The 23,546-nt window shown below is 42.0% G+C and overlaps 1 protein-coding gene across 2 annotated transcripts in view; it reads left to right on the top strand.

Annotated features, from left to right (window-relative positions):
• The window catches only part of antxr2a (ANTXR cell adhesion molecule 2a), a 78,593-nt gene that overhangs the window by 13,744 nt on the left and 41,303 nt on the right, over window positions 1-23,546 (top strand). For both annotated transcript variants that reach the window (XM_046035283.1, XM_046035282.1), the window contains exons 8-16: window positions 2,904-2,964; window positions 3,953-4,048; window positions 6,551-6,620; window positions 13,038-13,116; window positions 13,913-14,008; window positions 19,239-19,289; window positions 20,290-20,379; window positions 22,406-22,576; window positions 23,022-23,102. In XM_046035283.1, the coding sequence (XP_045891239.1) occupies window positions 2,904-2,964; window positions 3,953-4,048; window positions 6,551-6,620; window positions 13,038-13,116; window positions 13,913-14,008; window positions 19,239-19,289; window positions 20,290-20,379; window positions 22,406-22,576; window positions 23,022-23,102 (795 nt within the window). The remainder of the gene's footprint in view (window positions 1-2,903; window positions 2,965-3,952; window positions 4,049-6,550; window positions 6,621-13,037; window positions 13,117-13,912; window positions 14,009-19,238; window positions 19,290-20,289; window positions 20,380-22,405; window positions 22,577-23,021; window positions 23,103-23,546) is intronic.

Genomic DNA, 23,546 nt, shown 5'->3' with positions numbered 1-23,546 from the left:
TTATTGTGCTTTGAGTGTCTAAACTCTCAGTGCATCGGCAGTGCAATTTAAGTTGAATTGAAGCGAGTCAAGTCAATTTTATTTATATAGCTCAATATCACAAATCATAATAGCCTCAGGGGGCTTTACAATCTGTACAGCATACGACACCTTCAGTCCTTAGACCCTTGATTCCGATAAGGGGGGAGGGATGGAAGAAAACTCAGGAGGAGCAACAGAGGACAGATCCCTTCCCAGGACGGACAGATGTCCAATCGATAACAGATTGTAAAACATGAGTGAACAGGACTGATCCAGGAGGACAGTTGAGCAGCTTCAGGTGTTGCCTACGAAGTAGGATCTGAGCCACACCACCTCCTCTCCACCATCGAGACCTGTGGCATTCACACAGAGAGGAGAAACAAACACACAAAGGGAGAGAGAGCCATGATAACATAAAACTAAGGAGAGAGGGATGATGAAAAATTCTGAATAAAAGCCATCTTGTCAGTGTAATGCTGTAGTCAGTGAATAGCTGTCAGAGTATAAGAGTCCCTTAAACAGTGTTTATATGAAGTTTCGTATGCAGCCTCTTCGTCCTCTGCCAGCCAATTAGTGATACTTTCCATTAGCTGCAGCTTTTAGCCTGAATGCTGTCAGCCAAGGCGGGGGATTGTATGGCAACATTTTTACATGAATCTGAGCCCGGTGCCCCGCGGAGCTCGCTGACCTGAGCTGGACGTACATCTGTGTCAGAGCCGACAAGGCCAGCAGTGTTTGGGGGGGAAAAGCGCAGAACTAGACGGAGCTGTCAGACATGCAGCTGGAAGGAAGCAAAGCCAAAGGGTGTGTCTTGTTTCTGTTGTGTGGTGCAATGTACAACAACTATGACTGATTATGTTACTTTAAACATGACTCAAGTAAAGGACTGTCGACAAAACTGTGGCTCTCAGTCTGGGGTCTCACGAAATGTAAAAGTGCAAAGACGCCTGGGTGTAGCCATTAACGTGCAGAGTATCTTGGATGTCAAATGTGCCTTTTAAATCTCTTCTCCTCATTTATCTAAAGTGTTTTAAACAAAGTGTCACTGATTTAAAAAAACAAAACAAAAAACAGTTAGTTCAAACCAAGAATATTGTTATCTCTTATAAGCATGTTTAAAAATTGTAATACATTTTAATAATTAACATTAAAATGTTCTTAAAGCCTCTGAAAGGGAGAATTTGATTATTGATAATTAGAAGAAAATGTGTTTCTAATCTGTTCGTGCTGAGCTTAGAAAATCTTTTATCTAGAGAAGAGCATGCACATGTTCTTGTTCACAAGGTCATCCTTCCCATTAAAGTCACGTGTATACTGTATTTCTGTGGTTTCAAGACACTACAGTTAAAGCCTGTACAAGAATGTCCAGCACAACAACAAAGAAAGCTCATCCCCTCAGTCCTCGGAGGCGCTGAGCACAGTGCCGCTTCCAGCATCCAAATGAAATGCGCAGCATTCTTCTCTGATTAGTAATACTGGATTCCTGACTAGTTGGCCTCCTCACTCCTCTGTTGGATTTCGAGGATTTGAGATCATCTGTGCAGCCTTTTGCTGCAGGATCCACGCTGCCTCTGTGACCAGCATGACAAAACTCACAGAAAGAGCTCGGCAAAGTTGTGTTTCTGCACACTGTTAGGCCATTTCTTTTTTACACTATGCCACACTGGGCCTTTGTTGTCTGAGCTGTGGTTACTGGGAAAACCCCAAATTGCAATGTAGCTACATCGTTATCGTTAACTTCCTTTTGGCTACCCATTCATCTGAGTTCAGCAGTTCAGGTGTTATTGTGAATTTCCACCTAATTATTTCCACTAAATGACCAAATAGAGTCATCCCTTCAGAAACGCCACAAGTTACAACGCTGGCGGAGATATTTGGATGACTTTGGTTATTTGGACGACTGTCCCCCTCCCCCCACACCCTTGCCCCCTCCCCCCACACCCTTGCCCCCTCCTTGCAGCCTGTAAATAATGTTTGTCACAAGATCCCAGAGAAATGAATAGCTGCTGTTTGAGTTGAACCAAACTGCCTTAATTTACCCATATTTCTTGAAAAAGTACTATGTTTTGCGATATTTAAAAGAAAGTGCTACTTTTCCAAATGGCAAAAATTCTTATTTTGGAGCAGAACTATTCACATTTCAAGTCACTACTTCACCTAGTGGGACAGCAATGTCTTTCCTTGGGTCCTTCAATCAGTTTAAGCAATCAGTGTTGTTTTTTTATTTTCCTTTTTTCCGTTTTTCTCGGGCACTGCCAAGCGAGTAATTAGACGGGGAAAATAGTGGCACAGAGGAACAGCAGCAGATCCTTTTCCTCCCAGCTGTCATCTAGAACCCTCTCCCCTTTTAACGACTCCATATCAAACCATCATATTTAATAAGGCCGCTGTAAATACTTCCCTCTTCGACTCCTCAGATTGAAGTTTCACCCAACATCAAATGAAAGGTTCAAGTGTCCTATATTGCAGTTAATATGCTTCTTTTACCGACTGTGTACTGGGATTTGCATAGTTTGTCCTTTGTTGATTTATTGAATCATAGCGGATAGTGCAGCTCCATGACAGTGGGCTCACACAGGCCTCTTTATATGATAATGCAGGATCCCCGAGGTTTTTAATAGAACTGAAAAATGTAATAGTCTTGCATAATTTTCCCATAAAGACTGACAAAGCTGCCGTTTATCCCTCCTGTACTCCTCGTCGCTGATATTCGGCGCTCTCCTTTAGCCGCCAGGCTCCGATCATGAGTGAGACATTTTTCAGGTGTTGCGCCCTAATCTGTTTTCTAAACTTGACAGAGCTGATAACAGCCAGGACTTGATGTATTTATTCTGGGCCCTCAAGCAGTAATGTACCCATTTCATTTTTTTCTCATCCTCCAGATATTAAAGCGATCGTGCACAGAGATCCTGAGTGTGGAGCCCTCCACTATCTGTGTGAACGGTGAGTGGATCCTCCTGCTACAGACAGTCTCGAGAGCTGCACACAGGTTCATTCTCCGCAGGGATCCCTCTTTTTACTGCTTGCTTGCCAAACTTGTGACACATTTTCAGGAGGAATTGGAAAGATGTCTCAGTTTTAAGCAGCGGTGATGTAACAAGTCTGCTTAGAGACAAAGAGCATATCACAGTGGGTAGTTGAAAATCATCTGACAGCACTTAGGCCGTAATAGGGCACTCAAACTCCCCACGGAACACCAGAGAATTGAAATGGATTTTGTAGATGTTTCTTAAACAATGGATGGTAAGAGATGGGGAGCAGGGAGGCTCATTAAGGTCCTGAAAAGAGAACTTAATTTACAAGAAATAATTAAAGAAGTATTGATAATCACACGGTTATAAGAGGACACTGATACTCTCCACAGAACCCCAGAAAATTGAAATGATTTCAGATTCTGTCGCTGTTTAGCCCTTTAACTCCCAACCCTTTGGGGGACGGTCCACTTAAACTTTTTTGGCTAGTGCTCCTTTAAATGAAGCAGTGTCTAACTGTGACCCGTGAGCATTCAAAGATTGAAGTTATCCAACTCAGACTGTTACATTCGAAGGAGTTTTAGAGAAAGTATCCATTATTTCATGAGGGGAAAAAAGCAAAAGTCAAAATGTGGGTAACAGAAATTTAGTTTTTCTGTAATATCCCTTTAATCATCTTGTCACCCTGATTTATCGGCCTCATTGAGGAGATTGCAGAGTCAGGGTCTCTGCAGATGATTGAAAGAGATTAGTTTTGCTTAAGCCTATACATAGTTTTCTCCTTTAAGAGGAACCTTCGTCATATCAGAGAGTGACAACATGTTCGCCTGATGTCAGATTATGTCAGGATACTGTTGTTGTGCAGTGGTAATACAGGAGAAATCCCAGAGTTAGACAAGAAGGAGCTATGTGTAGGTTCCTCCTCCCAGTCTTATCTCCTGTTTGTTTACATTCTACAGAGTCTTTTGACATCGTCCTCAGAGGGAATGGCTTCACCATCGGCCGCAGCAATGAAGGCGTCATCTGCAGCTTCATAGTCAACCAGCAAACCTTCAGTAAGTAGTGGAAATCACAGGTAGTGGATACATTCCATATGGTCATATCATATCTGGTCTCTTGACCATGGGGCTCAACTAAGGTCATTTCTTTGGCTGAATTCAAACTGCAGCTTAAAATGTTCCTTTGGCACAGCTCTGGCTAATTATTTTTATTTTTATTATTTTCTAATTGCCATGAACAGCAAAAAAAAAGAGTGGACAGAATCACAAAGTACTTCCTGTCTGGCACTCACCATATGCTCTAAATCGGTATCTCAAAGCATGCACCCAGTAGCGCTAATTAAAGTAGACAAACTGGATTTTTTGAGTGTTGTTTTCTCAATAAATAAATAACAAATCTTACACTAGGCAAGGCCAGCATTAGCATGGAGGACAGAAAAAGACAATAAAGTAAGGGAAGAAAAAAAGCCAACTTACTGGTATTTGTGGAGATGCCTAAATTTGAGCTGAATTAAGACCTTAAGTTAAAGTTTTCTTAAGATTTTGTGTCTATTTATTTAGGAGCACGTTATCTTTTTCACCAGAAAAGATCCACATTGTCCTTGCACAATGCCACACAGCTGATCGTCACGCATGGCCTACGGATCGCGCACAGCCATGATAACTTTGTCTGCAGGAACTAAGATTCATTGATACTAAATTGTCAAACAACAAATTCATCAATGTGTTTCCAATGTTGAGCATTACCCAAACATTCGTGAGAGCTCTCATGTGGACGTTTTCTGCAGAATTTCTGAAGGGGATTACCCACATTTCATACTGTCCTAAACTTAGAAACAGGGGAAGTTTGCGTGTACACAGCAGCACAAGCACCGTGTCATTTTTCTATGTCTACATCATCATGTGCTCTGCCTCTGTCCAGGTAATGTCATTTACACAAAGCTCTGTTTCATTCCACATCCAGTATTCGGACCCGTTGCAACCTTTTTGACTCATCATGTATGTGGTTCAGAGCTGAGGGCCGAAGCCTTACTAGCTTTTTCTGAAGATTTCAACCACATGCGTCACGGTCCAAAGCTGCACCTTCGCTTTCACACCTAAAAATAATTAGCCATCTTTAGCTTTCAGCCCATTAGTTGCACTTACGATGGTCAGTGCAGCCACAAAGACAATAATGAAGGAAAATTCTATGTGTCTCAGCACAAATCTCAGCAAACTGTCCCTGTGAAGGTATACATGGAAGTCTGTACCTCAAATGTAACTGAAGATTTCCCTGGAGCAGAGGTTCCCAAAGTGGCTCCTTGGGGTGTCTTGAGGTCGGGCCACGGCTGCTGCAGGATTTATCATATTGTTTTTATTGCACTTTATGCCCATTTTGTGGACATAGAGTACGTCACATCTCTTGCACCAATCTTATAACTTGACACATCCTCTTATTTAACTTGCTGCCATGTGAACTGCTGGTGAGCATTCAGAGGAAGGACATGGTAAAACAAATCCCTGTCCCGACATATCTGTTATCGCATAGCAGCTCCCTATCTATATGATCTAAATTCAACAGAAGAAAGCAGGCTATGTAGGTCACTGTACTCCTTATTTTGAGCTAGCAGTCTGTTCTGTGGAGAAATCCTTTTTCAGGAAGCAGGAACGGGATTTGGCACCAAAAGCCAATCTTTTCAGGCTCTCATTTGGCCGTTGGATCCGTGGGATCGACGACTGCCAATGACAACACTTCTCTCCTTGACAAGTTATTTTTGATTTTCAACATTTCAACTTGACTAAAGCATATTTTATTCCTTTTAAAAAAGAACTTCACTCCGAATCAGGAAGTGGCCATTAGCAGATGTCTTCCTGTTAGTCCTTTCTCAGTTTAGGCTGTCTCACATTCGCCCACTTGGGGCTATTTATTCCCTTATTGGCTTTTGCATGTGTTCAGCCCAGACCTTTTTAACAGTGGGGCACCTTATAATTATGGACAGGCATCATTGCAACTATGGGACACACACACCACATATGTGGAACAGATGCTACAGTCTTCTCCATCACCAAACCAGTTGGAGCCGCGAGCAGGCAAGCAGGAAAAAAAAAACACAATCCATATTATGAACGACCTCCATGGCGGAAGATGGTTCAGGCCTCTGTCAACCTGTGCTGATGAACACACACACACACACACACACACACACACACACACACACACACACACACACACACACACACACACACAGAGATCATAATCCATACTGTTCACAATATGTCTCATCTTAATATCTTTATTTCATATAAAAGGATGTTTAGGGTTTAAATATTTCAAAATAAACAACATTTTTGCCTGTTGGGATTACCAATCTTGGCTGCCCAGTATCTTGGAACTTTTAATATATAGCCTATGAAATGTTAATGGAAAGTTTTTTTTTTAGTGTTTAATGCTGATGTCATTACAATGTATACCCTAACTTTCTGAAGACAAGCTTGTATACAGAGAAATAAAATGATAGCAAGAGTTTGAGTCATCCAAGAAGTTCATTTAACACAGTTTTGTCATTTGTTTTTTAACAGATCATAAGCCGAGTGCTGTGCGTAATGATTATCTGCTCTGTCCTGCGCCGAAGCTCTATGAAGTTGGACAGTAAGTAACCTGTGGGGTTTTGAACAATCATGCGGTCTACTGCTGATGTGGGGCATGTTTCTCCATCACCAATGCCACAGAATAAAGCACCGTTTATTTTCTTATCAGATTTAATTCAATCTTTGAATTTATTTCATTCAACATTAATTCAGTGTGTTAATTACATCAATTCTTTATTTAAAGGCAGCAGTGTTTTTGTATTGTGTTGTTTCTCCGCCTTAAATATGCAGATGACACTGCTTTGATGAGTCTTAGAAAATGTCCTCCGTGTCCTGCTTTTCCACCCTGACATGTTTTAAATGTTCTCCAGTTTTTGTCATGGACGTGGAGAGAAACGGTGGGAAGACAGTTTTTTCTGGGTTTGAAAGTTAATAATAAATGATAATTATAGTTTTGTCTAGAACCCCATAGACACAAAAAGGATTTTCGAACTGATCACCAGATGTTATGTCAAGATCAACGTCAGGTCTTAGTGTTTGTTTTTCAGCTGCATTTAAAACTCAGGAAGTTATCTCAGTAGAAAAGGGCTGTGAATCCTGTCTTTCTTCTTCTTCTGTAAACCCGGACACACACCGATAACTTCCCCTTTCTTACATTCCACAACATCAGGACTCTTTCAAAACAATTTTATTTCCCCTTTTCTTCAGGCATTTTGTTGTTTTTGTGCAGCTCTCCTCTGTGTGTTTAGTTTTAGAGTCCAGGTTTTATTATGTCTCTTATATTTAGCTAAGATGTTTCAGTCGTTCCTTGCTTTCTCGTCATTTTACTTGAAGTATTTATTTTTTCTGCTCCTTTTTCCATTCCTTTTTGGTGCAAATAAACAACTCCTAAATCTATAAATCAGCTTTATGTTAAAGCAGTAGATGAAGGGATGAAGAGTTTGGTGTAGCGTAAAGTCACAGTAAACATTGTACATGTAACCTGACAGAAAAACACCCTATACATACAACCCACAAAGATTTATGTGAAAACAGTGTAAATATATTCCCGGCTGCATAGCGATTGTTTGATTTTAACGTCATCTCTTATAATCCCAAACCATAACAGATGATCACTAAGGCATGCTAGATGGAACAACAGATTTTAATGTCCTCGAAGACTGCAATCCAATCAAAAATGTATGATTACGAGTGCCGTTGGCTCCTGATGGTCCTTCAGCTCTAAAAAAGATTACTTATCATATGATGGTGACAGTGCTGTAACTACTCCAAATCAACTTTAACCTCACCTCCAGATAATCCTCTCATTTTAATGCCCAAACTGCTCATGATAACATGTTTTTCTGCCAGAAGGTGACCGTTCTTAAAGATGAACGTGAGTTTTTGAAGGCATAAAAAAACATGAAGTTAGACGTGAGTTTCTGTTTTCAGTTCTACTTGTTTGTTTTCTCGTTAGCAGGACATCGCAAAACTTTTCAAAGTTTGTTTAATACACAAATCATATAATGGCTTGAACTACAACAAACCTTTCAACACTGAATACGTTTTACATCGATTCAGTATTGACACAAAGGACACATACATGTAAGCACACAAAACTACAGGTCTGCAAATTAGCTTCAGCTGCAAGTCCATTACATATCTGTGCTCCATTTTATTTGCACGTCTACCTGTTCTGTCCCTGGTCAATCAACAGATAAGGACGTTAGGCTATGGTCAAATTAATAGTGTAGATCTGGATTGTCTTAAAGGATTTCTTAATATTACAAGAAACTTGAAATGAGAATGCACACATTATAAGATGCAGAGTAGTTTTCTGCTAACAAAAGATTGTGCAGCTTCGACGCAGGTACGTGCTCTTTCTGATTTTTCTTATTTATTTTTTATTGTTTGTACAGCAGGTCACTGCTTCTGTTTCTTCAGCTGCTGGAAATTCTAGATTTTACACTTTTTCCAGCTGGCGTCACTTTCAGTCATGTAGGAAATTCACACAGTGGGATTGCAATTTCCTGATTTTCCGGACTTATTAATGAAGAAAGTGACGAAAAAAACATTTTAAATACAACCGGTTGCTTTATCCAGATTTTCCCTCTTCATGAAAGCTAAAGAAAACTGGATGTCTTTCAACCAGTTGACCAAGTACGCAATAAAAAGATGAACTTGAATGACAGCATCTGTAAACCACAGACCTACAGCGCCTGCTTACGACCTTAGCTGATACTGATGCTATGTGTCCGCCATTTGCAAAAGGCCTGCTTAATTAACTCTTGGCTGCCGATGGTGACCCATTAAGTAGTTAGCTGGTACGGGCGGTGAGTAAACACATCTGCTGAAGGGGCTTTAAAAGGATGTGCGACAGATGTAGCCCTTCCCTTTTCCACGCTCCCCATTTAAATAATTCACCATGCACTGACAATCTCCGCACCCAGGACCACCTGCATGGAACGGCAGAGCCTGGAAACTTCCGTCTCTGTCCATCTGTCTGCTTCTGCTCCATCACCGCTCCCGGCGCACAGGGCGCTCCGTTAACACGGCTCTACACAGCCGAATAGGAATCGCGTTTTTGTTACACATTCCTCCTCCCTGTTTCCCCTTTTCAGCCTTGTTGTGTTACACGTGAGGACCTCTCCTCAGCGAACACTGCCTGAATTTCTGTCTTGACCTCGCAGAAATGGATTGCTTGGGAACATATTTCAGATACAGCAGTCGCTCAGCCGAGGTGAGGTGCTCAGCCGCAGCTTCCTGACCCACTGGGAACTCTGCGCAGGCGGATCCACATCCAGCCTCAGTGTCCAGGAATCACAGTGACCTCAGTTGGTCACCGAGCTGTGTAGGAGCACTCATGGTAGAGGCATCATCTGTGCTGACAGCTGCGGCATCAGGCTTGAAACAGTGGCATCTGGTGACACCCTTCCTTCCCTCCCGACCCGTTTGCCTCCTTCCTCCCCCCTCTGTATAGCCCTATTAGGAGACCCAGCATTTCCTGCTGGGATGCCAATTGAGAGGTTAAGTGGCTGCACTCCTGCAGCAGCATGTCCTCACCTGGTGTTTTCACAGCAGTGTTGGAGGACAAAAAAATAACTGAGGGGGAAGTCGACACCCGTTTTACAAAGCAGGTACAGTAGCTAATGTAGCTAACACTTGTCAATAATTAAACAAGCTGTCCCAGGACTGCGGCATCACTTCACCTGCTCCAGTGGGAGTATGAAGATGTTTTGGATGCTGCTGGGTTTTGATTGTTCAGTGCAGACACTGGTATGATCTGAAAATGTATTAATTTGTGCAATTTGTGCATCGTGTGATCTTCTGCAGCGAACACAAAAATAAAATAATAAGACTCTGTGTTTACTGTTAATTGATACAGCAATGAATAGAAGCAAATTGCTCCCTGGATTTTTAAGAAAACTAGATCCAAAAATCAAAAACTGTGGGCTGTGTATTGGAAAACAGTCCAAATAAATTGAAAGATTTGTAGTTGAATGGTTGTACTTGCGCAACACACTGGTATGGTCCGTTAAGCTGCCATGCCAGAAAACCATCACTTTATTTCACTGCTGTACCGCCAGTCAGTTTTAGAGTGCATGTCACTCTTTCCAAATGGTGGACGTCTCACTCTGGAGCACAACTTCTCATCTGGTCCCCAGGCTTTACGAGGCGATCCCTCTTGTCAGCCGAGTTTCCTCTCCTCCGTCAGAACTTCTGCCACACAAATTCGCGCAGAGAGATGACTCCTGGATGCCAAGTGACAGGCCTCGCATATGCTCTACTGTGAATTATTCAGCCTCCTCAATTTTCACATCTTTAAGGGAAGTTTGAAAGCCATTAGCGTCACCATTGTCAGTCAGTCCAGCTGTATCGCATCACCAAAGCTTAGTGTCACAGCGGGAGTACTTTCTGACAGATTACAGCGAGCCCGGGGACAAAGTTTTTCCAATGTGGTGCAAGAGATCCGCAGCGGGAAGAAGCCCTATGCCATTCAACTGGTGTCCCTGGGAGCCTGTGTCTGCTTTCTACCCATATTTTGACTGATCCCTCGGCCCCGTGACAATCTGCCCTCTCATCTCCCATTTATTCAAACATAACCGTCGACCCACCAAGCAGCTGCAGCTCTCTCCTCCATGTCACTCGCTGGCTTTCACCGTGGAAAAGTTAAATGACATGGTTTTAAATTATTCATCTGGCTCTTTTTTTAAAGTCGCAGTTGCTTTTTTTTTTTTCATTCTTTTATATTTTGTGTTTTGCTCGGTGTTGCTTGTGTTTAACATTCAGTAATTGCCACTGCAAAGAATGAGGAGAACAAACTTATCTGTCTAGGTTTTATTTTTAGTTAAGCAATAAATCATTTTGTGTTCACTTTCCAGAGCACAAGGTGACATCTTCCATTTTTTTTTTTTGTCCATCCAACAGCCCCAAATCGAAAGCTTTGTAATTTACAATAATGTAAAACAGAGCAAATCAAAAAATACTCACATTTGAGAAATTGGGGGTATTTTTCTTGATAAATGACTTAAACAATTAGTTGATTAACAAAAAAGCTATACATTAAGTTTCTGATGAGTGACTTATCGACTGACTAATGATTTCAGCACTAATTGCGAGACTGTGGTACAGAATAACCACTTCACTAAATCTTGTCACCCAATTACTAATCGTTCTTTTGTTAATATTCCTGGAAATAAAAGGGTGAAAAAGGGAAGAGCTTATTTGACTTATGCCTCTGTGCTGGAGCAGATTCTGCCTACTCAACAGTAACTCGGAAAATTAGCAGTCAGTGTCTCAGGTAGGGAGAAAAAAGGCCTCTCCGACTGTGTTTGGGTTGTGGTGCGTTAAGGATGTCCAGCGATGTCAGGCGAGGGAGGTGTGGGGGGCGGGCGTTTGTCAGTGTAACTCGCTTGGGAGCTTTTCTCCTTCACACGCCGGGGTCCACACCTCCACCTTGATTAACAACCTGCCCACCATTATCACGGATTGAGGGTGTCAGCTAAATTAGCCTCTCCCCTCACCCATTCAGCGCAAGCACTTAGTTAACATGCAAGGACCTGTAACGGCTTCGCTGAGCTGCAGAGGCGTGCAGCCTTTCAGTGATCCACAATCGGACACAAAGGGATGTTTTCTGAAAGAAGCAAACACTCGAAGTTAAGAGTTCTCAAATCTTTAAGATTGTTCTCATTTGTTGGGTGTTTATGCAGTCATGATTAAAAAGAGTAGGGAGCGCGAACGTGTCTTCTTGCGTGCCCTGTGATTGTCCAGTGTCAAGTTCCATTAATTGTATTTTAAATATTTAGCGTGGATAAATTAGGAAAGGTGCAAAGGAGTCAGTTCAGAATATTTAGAATACACTGCATAGTAATGGACACATGGTCTGGTTGCTCATCTGTTCTGAACCACAGGAGAATTGGTGGCCCAAGGCACTGCCTCAGGCAAAATCCAAAGCAAAGCAAAGAGCTTTCTTGTTATTATTCCACAGCACCAGTTTTTATGCAGGCCTCCCCTGTACGCTACCACACACTCACAGCTGGCCCCTCACACACAATACCGCTCTGCGTATTTCTTTCTCTCCTCTTTTTTTGTGTTGGAGGGAGGATTTCAGGCGTTACACTCGTTCCATATCCTGAATTCTCATTAAACCTGCTGTAATTGGATTGGGTGTAATAGACATATGGAAATTGCGGTGCCGTTCATCATTAGGGTTTTAATTGCGGCCATTTTCTGCGCATTTTTCCGTCTAAATAAGTCTTACGAGTTCACAAGCCTTGTTACTGCTAGTCAAGTTACTTCATCCCCACACGCTGATGGCTGTGATAATGAGAGGATTTCCTCCCTCTGACTGTGACCGTGTAGTTTGCACCCATTGTGTTCTTTCCCGAACGATGTGCTAATGTGAAGGCCGGACTTGTTTCTCATTTTTAGACAGGATTTGCTTGTGAAATAATACAATTTAGCTTTTTATTATTATTATTATTATTATTATTATCACTGGAAGTCATAAGAGATGTTTTGTAGAACCATACCGGCGTATGACCTTTGAGGAAAATACTGATATTGTAATGGAAAAAAAAGTAAATCTAATTCCAATACATCAACCTCTTAACACTTGTTTTTTACCCAAAACTTCATATTTTGGTAGTAAAAGAGTCATGACAAAGGTATATACTGAAAGACAAAACCGGGAAATTCCTTTTTCCGTACAAATTATTTATTTATTTATTTTAATTAATCAATCTATGTGACAACCCTTTATACCTTACCTCCACCAATTATTGTGTCTTTCAGTGCAGATAAAAACACCCAGTAACCCTGTACTATCAAAGATGACAGTAATAGCAAAATTTTTTCACTGTAATCTCTACTTGCATATCTTCACACCTGGGCACCTATAGGAGGAGACTAACAGTGGTTTTCAGTTCACTTAGTATATCGGATATGCTTAATTGAACATATTATTGTGACACTAAAACACTGACTCTTTTCTTTACAGGACTATGGATGTCCTTATCAGCCTAAACAACGGCAAGTCCTTTATCTCCAGCGCCTACACAATCAGTGCTTCCACATGTGTGAGTCTGAATTACCTCCATATATGAAACAAAATGAAAGCATCTGGAAATATACTGAGCTCTGATCTTCTTTCCTGTTATCCCCACCTGTGCATATAGCATGCTTTATGCTTTAAAGCTCTCTTTAACCTTCCCTCACACCTCTCTTTCTTAACCCGAGTCTGATTTCCTCACTTAATGTTTCAGTTAGTGTTGCTCATATTGTGGTTTAAGTATGTGATAGTCACAATTTTCCTGTCCTTATACAACTTCTAGAACTGCCTCTTCCTCTCTTCCATGTTCCTCATATGATAAGATCAGTTTATGTTCCTTTTATTCTCATGCAAACAATATGGAATGAAACTAAAGGCAAGGTAAAACACCTGCAATAAAATAATAATTTTTATATAATAATAATAATAATAAAGGCAAATAAACCTTAAATATAGTATAGTAAAATAATCCGGATCATTTAGTTACCTCTACATATCTACATATCATATCCTTATTAAAAAGAATTTTAATTTTTTTTTTTGGCCTAATGGATGACTTTGGCCAATTAGCATCCCGTGACGATGAGTTGATCTGTGTGGTCAAAATCAAGCCATTGCAGGGGTTTAGCTCTTGTCTCATCTTTGCACTCTACTACGTATTTGTCCAGCCAGTGAATTTCCAGACCTTTGTTTACTATCCAGTAGCAAAAAAGCAGTGATTTGATTCTCGTTTTTGTCTTTGTATTTAAAACCAAAATGTATTTTTAAGAGAAATGAGATAAGTTTAGAATAAACTGATTATTTATTATCATTTTCTCCTCCAGTCAGATGGTTTTGCAGTGGCGATAGTCTTCCTGGTGCTGCTGATCCTCGTAGCTCTGGCCCTCATGTGGTGGTTCTGGCCGCTTTGCTGTACAGTGGTGAGTGTTGCTGCACTGCTCCTAGCCGACTCTGAACATTTCAACTTCAACCTGAGCTGATGATCCATTTTCTCTGGGTTTGTATGAAAGATAACGGCAGCAGTTTCTGTGCTGGCAAAACATAACAAGTAACTCGTATGTTGCCTGTTTTGCCTTGTAGTACTAATTTTGCTTAAATAATCTGTTAAATTAAGAGCAAAGGTCAGTTTTTATAGCAGTTGAAAACATCCTGTTGCTGCAAATGGAGCAAATCAAATTTATAGTTGGCGACATGGTCCAAAGCCTGTGAAGTTTATCCTCACTTAGAAAGCCCAAAGCTGTAACCATAAACCAGTGATAACCAGCAGGCCACTCATACACAGCAAGCATTGTTCACCAGCCAGCTCTGAAGGGCGTTCAACATTTGTTCAACCCCGTCACCTCTCGTTTACCTCATTTGTCCGCGTTGGCTTAGCAACACCGCAGAGGAAGAACCTCAAACAGGAAGTGCCCACATCCTGCAGATTGGTGGCTGATGGCTGCTTGTGATCACACACGAGTTCTGAGAAGAGATGAAGTCACTTTATGTGAACAAACTATGTTAAAAACAAAACAAGCGATAGATTAGTAGGAGAAGGATGTGAGTGGCAGATTGCATGGATCTCTGTTTGCCCAGGACTAACATTAGGCCTACCTGGGGATTGAAGTGATTAATAATAATCACAGAGATTGTTTATGATTTAATCACAGTTGAATCTGCCATGTCCATTCGCCAGCTTAAACTACTTATTCTGTTTTGGTAAACACACAACAGTTCTTAATTACTAATCCTGTTAATCAGAGTGGTTCTTTTCAGATGCACTTTGTTTTGGGTCCTTGGTTTGATTTTCCTCCTGCTCCTCTTTCTCCTAATAATAATATTATTATTATTTTTATTTATTTATTTTTTTTATTTATTCATTCATTCATTTATTTGCTAACTCCATCCCTCATCAAGAATGGAGCCAGTAAATCTGGAGAGGGCAGTGAATGTGTGTTTTGCTTTGCTGAATCAGAGTTGATTGTCGCACACTGTTTCTGGACTACACGGGGGTAGATGTAATAAATATATGTTTTCAGGGCCTTTAAACTATGAAAGCCAGTGAAAAAGGGCCAGCATTGTCTTAAAGAAATCTGTATATCTGCATCCAGATCTGCAAAACACAAATGAACATAAATGCATTTATGGGAAAACCTAGTGTGTTATTATAATTAGGTGAGCCATGGAATTTAGCACCAATATGGCAGAAGGGACAAAACGTGCCTTATAGTCCCAGTGCTGTTTGACTAAAGTCATTCCTAATTGATTAGAACTGTAATACAGATATGTTCCAGGGCAGTCGAGCTGCTATCAGTAGTTTGTTTTCTGCAATCTGCTTTGCACAATTTAATGTTTTTACAACATTTCCACTTCGCATACTGTTTCCTTATGCTTAGCTGTCCACAAATAATGCTGTCATTAGTGTTGCGTCACTGTGTCATGGTTTACATTCTGTTAACAGTGGACAGGTTACAGTGCTCTGGTACAATGGCTACTTAAGATCTGTTCAAGTTATAAAATTAGACTCAGTAGATTCATGGAATATTGAGAGACCACTGGTAAGTATTGATACCATTAAGCAGTTATGATTATATTGATATTGATAAAATCTTAATGATTTCTAACCCTACTTCTGGTGGATCTGAGACCAAATGGTTGTTGTTATTGAGTTCAGGTAAATAGCAGTGTGCAGGAATCTTGAAAGGATACAATATAACCTCTTGGCTAATGCAGCTGTGAGTTCAGAGGCTCTGGTGATTTAAAGAGAATTTCATTAATAAGTGCAAATGTGTTTTTCTGAATGTGGAGATTGGAAGGTTATTCATTAATTCCACACATCACCACATGTTACTGGTCTCATGTGAGCAGGCTGTTTGTTAAGGTGGAACTTGAGGCTGTATTTAATCAACGAATCTTGATTCTGCAGTTCAGTTGTGAGCTCTCCTTTATTGTTTCCCTTTCAACAACTTGATTGTGCTTGATGGAAGGTTTATTTCTTTAATCCGCTGTTTAAACTTCTCTTTAGTCCTGGATAATTATGAAAACTACTATTGTAATCTCATCACCCTGCCCTCACCCCTTTTGGGAAAACGGCCTCACCCACTTAACCATTTACAAAAATCCACAACAGATTATCGTTTGGGGCTATGAGAGAGGGGCCACAGATGGTGCACCCTAGTCTTTTTTTTGTGTCTCTGTTTTTTTCTACTGAGATCTGATAAAGGCAAATTTACCCTCCACCACCGCCCAACCCCCCCCCCCCCCCCCCCCCCCCCCCCCCCCCCCCCCCCCCCCCCCCCCCCTTGCTCCTCCGTTCCCGTTCAATGCCGTACCGCCCCTTAAATGATAGACGTCACCTGGCTTTGTGGACCTGAAGGGAGCCCATCCAGGATGAGATGGAAGCATATTTTGGAAAACCAACAAAGGCATTAAAATGTAAACCCCCTGCAGCATGTCTGGCCGTGGACGTGTTTGTCTTGGTGGAGGGAGCTGCTGTTGCCTTCCATCGAGGGACGCGGCTGAAGAGGAGGGCCATGTGTGGCTTGTTAATATTTAAACCCCCAGTCTGCCAGGTTTCAGCAGTCGGGATAAGGCCACGCGCACACACGCATACACACACACACACACACAGACACGCCCAACCTCTTTCCCACAATCCCTCTCTTTCCCTGCATGGATTGATGCCAGGAGAGAGGTCATACAAGCTGTGGAGTGGTAATTTCTTTGTTTATGATTTGTTTGGAAATTAAACTCAGAATGGCATAGCCTTTAGTTCAAATCAAAGGATTCAGGATTGGAGATGCAGTTTTGAATTACATCGCCAGTTTATCCAAATTACAAATGATTCCCTGCTAAATTGGATGCACTTTTGGACACATTTTCAACTCAGCTGGTGCTTAATATGTTAATAATCTCTGATTATTTCATGCTAGAAGTTGTCAGCGTTGCTCTCCCATGCAGAACTTTTATCTTCCTGTGTGTCTTTTCTCCTCTGAATCAATTTCTACAAACAAAGTTCATTTTTCCGTAGTTAAAAACATAAATCATTTTTAAATATCCAAATATGCTACCTGCCACTGATCCATCATGGTAAGCTTCCCGAAACAGCTTGACACAACATGGTTTGAGGTTAAGGTTGGGAGCAAACAGAGTATTAAGTCCAGTTGGACAGTTACGGAGACAGCCATATGGGGACGATGCCCCGAGTGCCTGTGATTGGTCTGATTCCCCCCGGTGTCGTGGCAGCGGTGGCGAGCCGCTGGGGCTGATGTCAGACGGCTAAGTATCCTGCGGTTTAGTTTTTAATTACGTCGCTGAACGTTCCTCTTCACATCTGTCAGTCAGGTAGCTGGGAAAGAGCAGCAGAGTCCTGTCATTTGTATAATGCTTTATTTATCCCACAATATGTCCACAAAATCTGCTGCATAATTACTTAATAAAAAAGAGATAATCCTGTCAACGTAAGGTGTGGCTGAAATGATGTTAATCAGCGTATGGAGAGGCTACCAATAGACCTTTTACTGGATTTGCTTACAGCCAGTTGTGTGTCAGAGAGCAATTAATTAACCCTAATTGATTATTTTTCATTATTCTAATGACAACAGTATGTGGAGAGTGTGACGTATCCCTGCGCTTAAAAGTGAATGAAGCAGCTGTTAGGATCTATGATATGCCATAATTATATCCCCCCCCCCCCCCACCCCCATAGCAATTTAGCAAATGCATAACCAGTGGTGACAATGAAGTATCTGTCTTTGATGACTAATGGACAAAGCTCTGCCTTCCACTTTGCCTCACACCTCAAGTTGAGATATGTCCTCACTGTAATTATATGTACAGTATTTATAGGCCAGCTACTGTACTGCGGTGTTAACATCCACTGTTGTGTAAGAGGGGGACAATGAAATAAGGCAGTCTCTCACACCAACCCTGGGAATATCTGGGTGGATGAACCCCTGCTGACGAGCCTTTAGGCAGAGTACTAATCCTTATTTTAGTTATCTTTAGATATTAAATAAATATTATCAAAAAACTGGGGAAAATGCCAATCGTAAGTTCTAGTCTTCAAATGGCAAGCTTTGTTCAACAAACAGTCCAAAAACCCAGACTTTTAGTTTGCAATTATATCAAACAGAGAATAGGAGCAAACTCACATATGTGAAGCAGGAAACCGATAATGTCCCACAATATCACAACAGGAGCTATGCGTTTTTGGAGTTACAGGCCTTCTCTCTGTAGTGACCATTTACCACACAACGACTTACAACTCCTGAAACCTGAAACACAAAAGCCTGAATGCCGTCTTTCGAGAGTGATCCCTCTCACAGACAGTGAGTGGCAGTGGTGTCTTCAGCAATCTTGCAGTAAAAAAGTTGGACGTCAGTATGTGAGGCGTCTGACTGACACCTGACAAATGTCACTGTCGGGCTGCTCTTTGCTTTGCGGTGCACATCTGAAAAACACAGTAGAGGCATCTTGTCCTTGAGTGGAATCGCATTGTGGACAACCTGCTCCTCAGGTGCCATGTCACCCAGTGTTGTCATGAACAATGCCGCTGGGCTGGTCACTCTGCTGAGGGAGAGGTGTGTCGTCGTCGTCGTCGTCGTCGTCGTGTGTGTGTGTGTGTGTGTGTGTGTGTGTGTGTGTGTGTGTGGTTTGTCTATTTTTTTCTATGTGTGTATGCTGCCACTCATCTTCCACGCAGACGGTGCTTGGAGCTGAGCCCGAGCCTCCTCCTCTGTATCTCATTGGAGCTAATTAACTCCTTAGGACTTTATGATTGGGGGGGATTGCTTGGGAGCACTGAACCCTATCCAATTAATTAAGAGCTAAACGGGCAGCAGCGCTCGCCCCAAAGACTCCCCTGTCAACAAGTTGATTTTCAGCTTTTCTTTATTTTGCACGGGGGGCCCCTGATGTTGGTTTACAAGCAGAATCCTTGTAATCAGTAGTCAGCGAGGCGATGGGGTGCCAGTTGCAGTTACAAAGCAGCCTGGCAGCGGCAGCGTCTCCGCCGTGCGATGAGCTGAGGGACGTCTCTGTTTGACTCAGTCACCTGTCACGAATCACCTCCGTCAGCCTCGTCTGTGCTTGTCTTGACAAGGTTTGAGCGCGTGTGTTTGTGTACGTCCCCTGATGGACTTTGTGCTGACACTCTTTTGCTTTATCCAGGTCATCAAAGACCCGCCGCCACCTCCTCCACCTTCCCGTCCTCCACCACCTGTGAGTAAATCACTATAGTGTTGCCACAATACCAGTTTATATGAGATACCAATGACATTTTTAAAATATGTATGTGCCTTTTGAAGTGTTATAGATGAAAATAAAAATCATCAAGTAAAGTTGCAGAACAAATACTGCACTTCATTATACCACACGATAGCTTAAATAACAAGAATATCATTGACCAACATGGAGCTTTTACATTTTGCTTTAAGGAATATTTTCACATTTTGGCAAGTGGGCTTAGTGGCTTTCTTTCCAAGAGTTAAATGAGAAGATTGAGACCACTCTTATGTCTTTGTGTTAAGTATGAAGCTAGAGCCAAGAGGTGATTAGCCTAGCTTAGCATAAATGCTGCCAAAGCTCTTAACTGGCACTAAATCCATAATGTGTCCCTTTTTGTATTTGTGTTTGTGTACAGACTTAACCAGCAACATATTATGTGTTAATTAGTCAACTTTAGAGGTGCTCGTAGGTGGAACTTTTTAACTTTGGACAGGGCCAGGTTAGATGTTTCCCTGTGCTTTCTGTCTTAATGCTAAGCTAGACTAATCACCTCCTGGCCCACGCTCTGTACTTAATGCACAGACATGAGAGGAGATCTTATGTGTTAATGTATGTTGAATAAACTATTTGTTATTAGTGGATAATGATTAATTAACATTTTTTTTAGTTGAAAAAATCCTTGAAATTCCTTGTAGAAAGTATTTATGTATTAATAATTGATGGCTGTAGCAGAAGTAAGGACACAAGTGTCTCTTCCTTCCTGATGAAATGATGTAAATGAGTCTTTCCTGTTAAGAGGAAGTGCATTCAAATCTTGTATAAATGGGATTGAAAGAAAATAGAACAATAACCACCACCACCTTCCTTGTGTCAATGCAGTGGAGTTGATGGATGTAATCGATGACAGGAAAAAAACATTTGCACATCTTGGGTCCAACTGCAGTACACACATTTATTCTGTACATGAGTATAAGTGTCCTAATTTCTTTTCAAGGAGCCAGAGCAGCTGCCCAAGAAGAAGTGGCCGACTGTGGACGCCTCCTACTACGGCGGAAGAGGAGCTGGAGGAATCAAGCGCATGGAGGTGAGAGCCTAACTGTCATCTTCTAACATATTGCTTTCAGGAGCATGAAACACTCTCATCACAGTCACAAAGTCACGTCTCTTTCATTATGTTTGACACATGAATCTCCATAAAGTTGTCTTGATGTAAAATGATTTGAGCAGCAAATTAGGACAGTCATAAAAGAACTGGAATCTCACAAAGACAAAACCCTACTCAGCAGGAAGTGACGCATTCCTGACAGCTGGTATCCTGTAAACCGGCATCAGGTTCAGAGAAAACTGCTGACATTCAGTCTTTTCTCTGAAGCTACAAGTTTGTCGAGTTACACAGGCAGCAGGAGGGGGGATTGGCTGCCTGACCAGCCGGGCCGCTGTCCTCGTCAGTCCACTGATGCCTCCGACGTGACAGGCCCTGCCATCTCGTCCTTGGCCGTCCGGGCCTGATTGGATCAAGTCATTGTGAGGATGAAGGATTGAGCGCTGCTGTCAACTTGAGATATCCACCTCACCCAACCCTCCTCTCCACCTCCCCTTTCTCACCTCCCAAACCTTGGCATCTCCTTTGTTATCGGCCTCCTCCAAAGGGAATCCAGGTTTAAAGGCGAGCGCCCCTCCAATCCCCCCCCCCCCCCCCCCCCCCTCGCTGTCGTACCCCCTGCCGCTTCACAGCCCCGAGGAAGTTAGTGGCATTGCAGGGATTACCCAGAATCCTCAGGGATCTCCTACCTCTTAACTTCTTCCCCCAAGAGAGTTGGTGAGCAGCGAGCCCGGCTATCCTGTCGTTCTCTTCTTCCTGTAGCAGGTTGATTCCCACCGACAGGCCCGTCTCCACTTCTGAAGCTTTCCCCCTGCGGACGGAGAATGAGGTGCTTGTTAAGTTCAACCTGGTCCCTCCTCTGCATTCGCATTTAAGACGCCACACTGAGAAAACCACCTCCATCGCTTTGGTGCTGCCAGTATTTCAAATGCGCGTTGAGGTGGTTGAGATGACAGCGTTATCTTTTATTCATCGCAGCCCTCTCTTTTCTTGATGCAGCAGGCCAGGGATGTATCCCAGAGATGATTCTGAAAAGCTGTTCTATATTGTCACGGCTTAACCTACAGCTTGAAAACTGTGTCGCTAATTAATCACCTCTTCCCATTCATGTGACGGTGGATTTTTTTGTCTCCTCCTTGCAACAGATGTGATGAATTCAATTAAAAAGCAGGACAGCTTAACTAACACACAGGCCTACATATTCTCTCTCTCTCACTCTCACTCTCACTCTCACTTACACACACACACATTATGCCACATGTTAATGTCCTTATAACAGGTTTTCAGGTCATTCTATTTTCTTATGGATATAAAGTGATAGCAGTTATCTTCCTTCTTATTGTTATCAGGTTTTTCCTTCCTGTACTGGTTAGCTCCTCAGTGGCTGAAAGTGTGTTCTGAAAATACTTGTATGATGTCTTCTCTGGCTCTGAAGGATGTTTGTTGAGGGTTAGGGTTATGGGTTAGTTTTATACACAGGGGGAAGCCCTTTAGCGCAATTGTTCAATCCTAAAAGTACTACTATATATAACCAGGAAAGTCCAGGTAAGAAGGTGGTTGGGGTGGACGGCTGGGACAAAAACCCGGACTTTTCCCAGGAGACCAGTGTTTGTTTCCTTTGTGAAACAAAAAGTCAATGTCGATTCCTTTTAGTGTTGTTATGTAACTTACCTGACCAAGTAGTTTTGTTGCGTTAACCACGTTCTGTTTCACAACTTCTACCACTAGTTTTATTTTGAAAATCTAACCGGACGTTGCAAAGTTATTCTTGCTAAGTTGACCTCGGAGCCCTATATGTATAAAAACAACGCTAAAGGGTAACCAGGGCGTTAAAAAAAGACGCCAAGCTGTCTTGACAAAGTGGTTATATGTGATGCCCAACACTACCATTGGCAATTCAATTACTCGACTAATAGTTTCAACGCTAATGTAATTTTGTTATTTTGTCAATCGTGAATGTTAAAAATATACTCTTCAAGTGGTGCTGTGTGTGGTTTTATCTGTCCAGGTACGCTGGGGTGAGAAGGGCTCGACAGAGGAGGGGGCCAGGCTGGAGAAAGCCAAAAACGCCGTAGTGTCCATACCAGAGGATTCAGAGGAGCCGATGATCAAACGTCCCACCCCTAAGGCTGCCCCCACCTACCATCGAAATGAGAACAAATGGTACACTCCCATCAAGGTGAGCGCTACAGCCATCTACCTGCAACTGTGACTGAATATGTTTGGGTTTTTTGTCTTGCAGTATAAATCTTTTTGGGTTCTCTTCCCTTTAACTAACGATGTTAGTCATGTGACAAAATCATCTCAGGTTAAAGATCCATTTACTAGCTCTTTAAAGCTTTTAACAACCTCCCATGGCCTTCATTTAGCAAGTGAAGCTGGCTCAGTAGTCATCACGTAACCCAAGTGGAGGGAAAGCTAAACCCATAGATCATTCTTATATCGAGACATATGTCATTCCACACTAAGGTCACTTGATGACCCTAGAGCCGGCTCCTTTAAAGACCAGCAGGATAAAGACGAAGCTCAGAAAAGATAGTAGCTTGGTGCCCTTCCACATATTTTTTTTCCTTACCATTTCTGCAAATAAGCTGAACTAAAATCCCATTTTTCTCATTAATCAGGGTCGTCTTGACGCTTTGTGGGCTCTGCTGGGGCGTCAGTATGACCGAGTTTCCCTCATGCGACCCACATCTGCAGAGAAGGTAAGTCAGTGCAAAGAACCTTAGCATTTTCCAGCTCTTGACACCTTTGTTCCCCACGTGGAAAATGGATTTGCAGAGAGGCCTAAAATACAGACGCTGCTCATGATGAAGAAAATATGCAGAGGCATGCAAGACTGAATAAACAGTGAAGTGTATGTGGGTGTTCTACTGTAGGGTGTGTGTGGGATACAGTAAATCAGTGTCTGAGCATTGTGGTGGGTTTTCAGCCTGAGTGGTCATCTGTGCAGTTTATTGTGTTCAGGGATATAAATACAGAATTTCTTGCATTAGTCAGCTATGTGGATGGCCTTCTTTTTTTTACTATAATAAAAAACCCAATCCCCAGTATGACTTAATCTGACTATTTTTATCCATAGGAATCTTTTGAGTCAGCACGATTACAGTTAAGAAGTCATTGTTTTATTGCAGTATTACAGCTGTGGA

Source organism: Micropterus dolomieu, linkage group LG21 (genome assembly GCF_021292245.1).
Source record: "Micropterus dolomieu isolate WLL.071019.BEF.003 ecotype Adirondacks linkage group LG21, ASM2129224v1, whole genome shotgun sequence".
Lineage (NCBI taxonomy): Eukaryota > Metazoa > Chordata > Actinopteri > Centrarchiformes > Centrarchidae > Micropterus > Micropterus dolomieu.
This window is presented reverse-complemented; position numbering and strand designations above follow the sequence as displayed.